Source organism: Chrysochloris asiatica, unplaced genomic scaffold, assembly GCF_000296735.1.
Source record: "Chrysochloris asiatica unplaced genomic scaffold, ChrAsi1.0 scaffold00184, whole genome shotgun sequence".
Taxonomy (NCBI): Eukaryota; Metazoa; Chordata; class Mammalia; order Afrosoricida; family Chrysochloridae; genus Chrysochloris; species Chrysochloris asiatica.
In genome coordinates this window covers 1,140,559-1,148,028 of record NW_006408702.1, presented here as the reverse complement: position 1 = coordinate 1,148,028, position 7,470 = coordinate 1,140,559, and the positions used below count along the sequence as shown (strand labels likewise).

General features: G+C 37.1%; 1 protein-coding gene across 3 annotated transcripts in view; it reads right to left on the bottom strand.

The window, feature by feature from the left end:
- MEF2A (myocyte enhancer factor 2A) overlaps nucleotides 1–7,470 on the bottom strand; it is a 130,955-nt gene that overhangs the window by 10,940 nt on the left and 112,545 nt on the right. For 2 of the 3 annotated variants that reach the window (XM_006872133.1, XM_006872131.1), the window contains exon 7: nucleotides 1,663–1,789. In XM_006872133.1, coding sequence (XP_006872195.1) covers nucleotides 1,663–1,789 — 127 coding nt within the window. Of the gene's footprint in view, nucleotides 1–1,662; nucleotides 1,790–5,907; nucleotides 5,932–7,470 lie in introns of all 3 variants that reach the window. The other variant, XM_006872132.1, reaches the window with a different exon arrangement.

The window sequence follows — 7,470 nt, the reverse complement described above, 5'->3', positions numbered from 1 at the left end:
GATAGAGAGAAATACTTTTAACTCATGGAATATGGAGGGGATTATAATCAATGTAATGAAACAAGTTATATGAATTGTTGAATGTGAAACTGATGATGTACCCTGTAAACTTTCACTCAATGCACAATAAAAACCTTAAATTAAAAAAAAAAATAGTATATGGACACTATATGACAAAGGATTATTTTGTCTGAACATATGCTAGCTTTGTTATTTTAACTTGTAACAAAGTAATGTATCAAAGGGCATACAGAGAATTTAAGTTACGTTTGGTTTACTTTATCATAGATTTAAAATAAAGAAAAATTATGACAGAAGAGAAAAAATATATATTATGGCTTGGGTAAGGTGCACCTTAGCCCTCAAACTGACATCTTTGCTCTTCAACACTTTAAAGAGGTCTTGTGTGACAGAGCTGCCGAATGCAATTATGTTGTTGGATTCTTGACTGCTGCTTCCATGAGTGTGGACAGTAGATTCAAGCAAAATGAAGTCTTTGAAAACTTCAATCTTTGTCCCATTCATCACGATGTTATTGTATTGGGCCAGTTGTGAGGATTTTTGTTTTGTTTACATTGAGGTGAAATCCACACTGAAGGCTGGTGTCTTTGATCTTCATTAGTATTTTAAGTCCTCCCTCTTCGCTTTCAGCAAGCAAGGTTGTATATAGCCACGTTCTTCTTCATATAATCCAGCTTCTTGGATTATTTGTTCAGCAGGCAGCATATGGTGAAAGAATAGAACCCTGTCATACACCTTTCCTGATTTTAAACCATTCAGTGTCCTCTTGTTCTATAAGACAGTATCAGGCCTTAGGCCAACTGAACAATAGGCTAGTCTGCAATCAGTGGATTTAGTACCACATCCTGACTCATAAGGTCTAAGGGGATTCAGGTTATTTCCCAAAGTAGGTTAACATTGCATATAGAGAAACAATCCATTTGGAAAACCTGGAGGAATGAGATACTGTGTAATAAAAAAAAAAAAAATACATGAAATATTCTAAACAATAGACTATTAGCTTCCGTAGTTTTGGTAACAGCCACATGTTTTATGGTCGCTATGGGTCGGTACTGACTCGGTGGCACCTAACCACAACCACATCACGTTTTATGGAGTCCTGGTGTGGTGCTAGGATGACACTGCCCTAGACCACAAGGTCAGTTTGAACTGCAACGTTGGTGGTTCAAACTGAGCAGCTGCTCCTTGGAAAGCCTACACAGGGTTGCTATGAATCTGACGTATTCAAGAGCACTCAGCAATAAGAACAACAGCTTGTTTGATGGAATCCTGGTGTGGCACTGTAGGATAAGCAGTGGACTGTTAACCGCAAGCTTGGTTCCAACCCACCAGCAGCTGCTTGGAAACCCTGTATAACAGGGTAGCTATGAGTCAGAACTGACTCAACGGCCCTTTAACAGCAGTACCAACAACAGCTTGTTTGAGTGTGAAAACTTCACGTGCAAGCGACAGAGCGATCCTATTTATTCAGTGTACCATTAATCCTTACAGCTTTTTAAAGGCTAGCATGTTTGTTTGGTTTCTTAATTTACCCAAATGTGAATCTTAAAAACTGGTAACTTCTTTCAATACATATACTTTTAGACATACTGGTCACAAGACAGAGAAATAACCACATGAAAGGCTGCAGAGCAGGCTAACCAGTGTTGTAGGCAGTAGGCATTGCTGAGTACACAAGTCCCTGTGGAGGCAAGCTTGGGGTTGTCACAGACACCACTGGAGTAGCGAGAGGCTGACTGGCTTGAGAACTGTTTATCCTCTGGGTATTCTGTGAGAGATTGAAAAAACAAAAAGTGCCATTAATACTTTAAAAATAACATTCAATTTACAGTTTTATAATGTGAATATCTTATTTCCTGAAGTGATATGAAGATATTAAATAAAAGAAACTGTACTAAAATATACTAATTAAAATACTAAATGAGCATATTTTAATATTATTCATTTTCTTTGTTTTTTTTTCATACAGAGTTTATCGATGTCATAGACATGCCCTTAAAATAGAAATGGACATTGTTGGTGATAACATTTTCATATGTTTCATAATTAAGAATCTAATGCCATTTCAAATACGCCAGGTGACTCTCAATAAAGTTCAGACTCTAAATACCTGATGACAGCGAAGACCATTTGTATGTCTGGGATTCTAAGTCCATGAGTACCTGTTGTTGTTGTTAAGTGCTGTCGAACTGGTGTTTATTTACAACATTTTTATGTCAACAGGGTTTTAAGTCATGCCTTAATTGAAGCACACCTTGTATTCTGATTTCTTGAATTCCTTCCCTCCAAATGAGCCCTGGCAGCATAGTGGTTACGAATCGGGCTGCTAACCTCAGGGTCAGCAGTTCGAAACTACCAGCTGTTCTTTGGGAGAAAGATGAGGCTTTCTGCTCCTGTAAAGATTTATAGCCTCGGAAATGGCTCCACGGCACATAACAACAACAACAAACCCCCCATCTATTTAACAGCAGTTTCAGATATGTCTCCCTCTATATTCTCCAGACTCTTCTAAACAGCAAGGTTCTGAGTAGAAAGCTTTTAAATAAATCACTTTTGAGTACAGGATTGTGAGAGGAGCAATAATAAATGCTCCACACTAGATACCTGAGAAAAAGTTTACTTGCATGAGAATCCAGATCTCAATTGATTTCTTTTTAGTTTGTATCTTCTCTCCTGTTGACATTAGATGACATTAGATACTGTAGAATGTGGCTACACTTCCTATCAGTTTTATACTCTTTGTCTGGATAGCAGGGAAGACAGCAACCACTGCCCTGCGCACCTCACACTACTACAACAGAGAATGTCTGCGAGTGCTTTGGTAACTGAAATACTAAACAAACTTAAGATGAGCACCCTTTACTCCTGATGTGGCACTGTGGGTTGATGCGTGGGACTGCAAAATCAGTTTGAAGTGCAAGGTCAGTGGGTTCAAGCTCCCCAGCCGCTCCTTGGAAACCCTATACAGAGTCGCTATGGGTTGGAACAGACTCATCGGCACGTAGCAACAACTTTGCTCCCAAGAGTTCTACCAAATTGGTTAAAACTTTTAACCACAAAGAAAAAGGGGGCGGGGCGATAACTTTTTCATATCCTTTTTCCCGTACAGCCAGTTCTCTGAGCTGTCAGAAGTATTCATTCTAGAACTGGAAGCTGCTAAGGGAACCTGCAGAGCCTCCTTTTCTCCAGAAGAGTCTAAGGCGGGCTCTGCAGGTACTGTCCCTTTTTTGCTTGAGATCACAGTCATCCATGATTCTATTTTAGAGTTCAAACCAAACTGAATACTTTTCTAAGTTCCAACAGATTGTGTTTCTGGTTTTACTAGGTTAAATAAACAAAATATTGCGGCTACAGTTTCAGTTCATACATGCCTGAGTTTATTCCAAACAAAATGCGTAAACATGTCTCTGCGATTAGTGGGTAGCTGCAAACAAGTTCTTTTAGTACTATATTTGTTTCATTAAGGTGCCTTCAAAACGAAGGTCCAATCAAAATAGTGGCTTCGGAGGGGATCTATGGGTCAGTTAAAGACAGAAGGTTGCTGGTTTTGGGGATTCTGAAGGGGTGCAGCAACAATTGGCTCAGACATAAACAACAACTGTGATGACATAGTACTGGGTAGTATTTCATTCTGCTGTGCATGACATGGCTGAGTCCGAACTGACTCGATGACAGCCAGTAACAATCTTGATAGATTTTCCTGAAGTACACAAGATGAACACAGGAGGCTTATTAAGAATAATTTTTAATAAAATTGAACACTGTATCGGTGAGGAAAAGGCCAGGAAAGTTGCACGAAGGAATTTTTTTTCCATCCTAACAAGTCACCGGGTCATTCTTTGAGGACTGAAAGAATTGTCTTATGAGAATTTCATTGGGAAACTTTAACCCTCATCTACCCTACAGGCTTTATTTTGTCCTTCAAATTCAACACTTAAAAAGGACATGATTTGAATCCTTTGAGAATGCCAAAATTGTCATTTACACCATGTCAAAATTGTCATTTTGACATGGTGTAAATCAAAGAGTGCATCATTCTTCAGGAAAAGGTTAGAGAGGTGGAAACACCACCTTCAGGAGTATAGAGACATAAAAGGAGGCTATGTGGAGAAATAATAGCTTCACATTTTCATATTTTTGTTTAACAAAGGTTTTTATAATTTTACACTAATATCTCCCAGTCTCAACACTGAGTTACTAATTTTATGATTTCTTTTTAATACAGTGATCTACTGGATTTAATTTGTCCATTCATGGTTCAGTCATTGGCACTTTACATGTCAAGTACTAAGTGAATAACATCCACACTTCATCTCTATGACAAGCCCTTGCATGACCCACCAAAATTCAGAATCTCATCGGGTAAATTCTACAAGAGTAAGTGATGTTCACAACCACTAGAGGGAAACATATAGCCAGATAACTTCCAGGGAAGCATTCATGACAATCTAAGCATAATGACACATTTAGGATGAATTATTTTGGCTTGAATTATAAATTTCCACTTGCTAATCACTACTCTACCATTAGGAATTTCACCAAAATATATTCCAATCTTCACATAATATAATCTAAGATTACATTCACAGCTAATTAAGATTGCAAGGGGGTTTCAAAATAGTTGCGATAAAATTCCCCTCTCCCTTGATTTCATTTTTCCAGAGCTTTTTGAAGCTTCTTTGTATTTCTGTTAATACACAACACAGCCAAAACTATAAGAGCAATCATGAAGTTAAATAAAGGATGATCTCTTAATTTAAACAGCACAGATCTTATTTGAAAAGAAAATAAATTGTGCAAAAGTATACCAGAGCATGCATAAACATGTAATAGTAAAATGTAAGTAATACCAATAGATATACGCTTCTCCCCATGCTTTCATGCAATATGAGACTTGTCTAACCTAAAAACAAAATCATTTTAACTTTTAAATTTCTATAAATTATAGACATCAAATTAGCAAGCTGACTGAATTCATATGAATACTTCTGGGTTTTAGTTGCCAAAGAAGTAGATCAACTGCAAATTAATTTTAGTAAAAATTATTTTCTCAAGGCAAAGTCAATATAAATCATTTAGGGATGGGGTGGAAGGAGAGTTGCTTTTAAGAACAGAAAGTATTCTGACAGAAAAAGTTAAGTTTATACATTTTTAATTACATACAGACATTCCTCTTAGTAAACAGGGAATCCCCTTGTGGTTCAGATCTTCTAATGCGGGATGAAACAATTACAACTCTTAATAGGTGACCTCATCAGAAATGATGTAATCTTTTTGAACGAAAGAAAATACAAGACTGTGTGCAACAATCTGAGGAGCTTTAAGGGTGAAGTCACTTTCTAAAAATAAAATAGTAATTTGGGGAACTATATAAGGTATATTTTATCTTTTCTTAAAAAAAAAAAAAAAATCAAACCTTGAACAAATGTCCTGTGTTTATGGATACCTCATGTTTTTACATGATCTACGGCAATGTCCAAGGAACTCTGGTAGCATAGTGGTTACGAATCAGGCTGCAAGCAACAAGGTCAGCAGTTCGAAACTACCAGCTGCTCCATGGGAGAAAGATGAGGCGTTCTGCTCCCGTAAAGATTTACAGCCTCAGAAACCCTGTACAGGGTCGCTATGGGTCAGAATCGACTCCACGGCACATAACAACAACAACAACAATGGCAATGTCCCCTCCAACAAATAAAAGGGGTCCACATACACAGTAACAATCAGAAAAACAAGATGCTGCAACACCAATGGATTGCTTTAGTTCTTAATTTGGAAGTGTTTGATTTTTAAAAATCTGTGCAACAAAGGGAACACTAATAAAAACATTTTAGAGAATTAATACTTTCTACATCTCTCAACTCTCTTCAAGCAAAAGCCCACACTCACCAACTCCAATTCCTCTTCCTCCGACTGCACTCAGGCACAAGAGAGGGATAAAAGAGAGTTACTACGACTGCTGGTACTCACCAACAATATACATATATAGTTTGTGGGTTTGTTTGTTTTTTTTTTAAAACAGAAACAAGTAGCTTGGACACTGGCAATTGTCTGGAACTCTAAAGAGATGATTATATATAAAACAACAGAAGCATAAATTACTTATTGTTATGCTTGCAATTTATTTTAAAAGACTGGAAAGATTGTTTTAAATTCCCCAGAGACAGATCTCAAGATATCCTATGCCCACAAATACTTGGTCTGCTCTTATGCTGGCCTCTTCGACACATAGCCATGCTAATGACACCATATCTGAGAAATAGCTGTACTCTGTATTTACATCTTAATGCTTTAATTCCTGTACCATCTGGCCACACATGTCCATTTACCATCCCCTACTGGATCCTGCACTCCATGTTGTTGTTGTTGGTAAGTGCCGTCGAGTCGGTTCCGACCCATAGCGACCCTGTACAGGGTTTCCGAGGGTGTATGGGCAGAAATTGCTTTATGTTTTCTTATTTCCCACAGCAGCTGGCAAAATAACAGCACTTCAAACATTTGTTAATTAAAAAATAGCTTTAAATGATAGTTTACTATTTACAAATAACGGAGCTCTGGTAGCGTAGTAGTTATGAGTCAGGTTGCTAACCTTACGGTCAGCAGTTTGAAACTACCAGCCATTCTGCAGGAGAAAGATGAGGCTTTCTGCTCTCATAAAGATTTACAGCCTCGGAAACCTATGTAGAGTTGCTAAGAGTCGGAACCAACTCCACAGCCACCACCACCACCACCACCATTTACAAATAAAGTTTTATCTATGACTATCATTTGCAAATATAGTTTTCATGTTAATAGAATAACTGCAGAAGAAAAACCATCTATATAAAGAAAATGAGACTGGAGAAGAAATGAATAAGGTATGTGCAGAAAAAAATATGATTTAAACTCATCTTTATTTTCTCTTAAGCATTTAGAAAATGTGTATATGCTAGAAATCTTCTATTAATTACTTTGTTCTTCATTTACATAACTCAAGCTTCTTTGTCAAGATATGAAAAGTGTCTTTATAAGCATTACTGATATGTAAGGCTCCAAATGGAAGTAAGTTATGTGTAAACTAATTGTATGAAATAGGTGGGAGGCTGATTATTTACTAATGACATTGGTCTCTAATTGCTATTTCAATGTTAGTACAATGCTCTTCAATTGTTTTGTTACAGGTATCTTTACATACCTCCAAGATACCTACCCAAGTACTATAAAATGAAAACACACACACAGTTTTCACTTTAACTTATAGGGATAATGGTGTAGGATAGTTTATATGTCAAATTTTAGTTTTCCACAGAGATGCCTCATGATCTTATATAGAGGGTATAAGGTTTTTGAAAGAGTATCATAAATGTGATGTGACCTTCTTAGCACATTATAGCAGAAGGCATACGACATCTAATGTCCCATTACCAGTGTTGTTTACCTTGGTCTTTCAAAATTTTCACTGTGAAATTACTT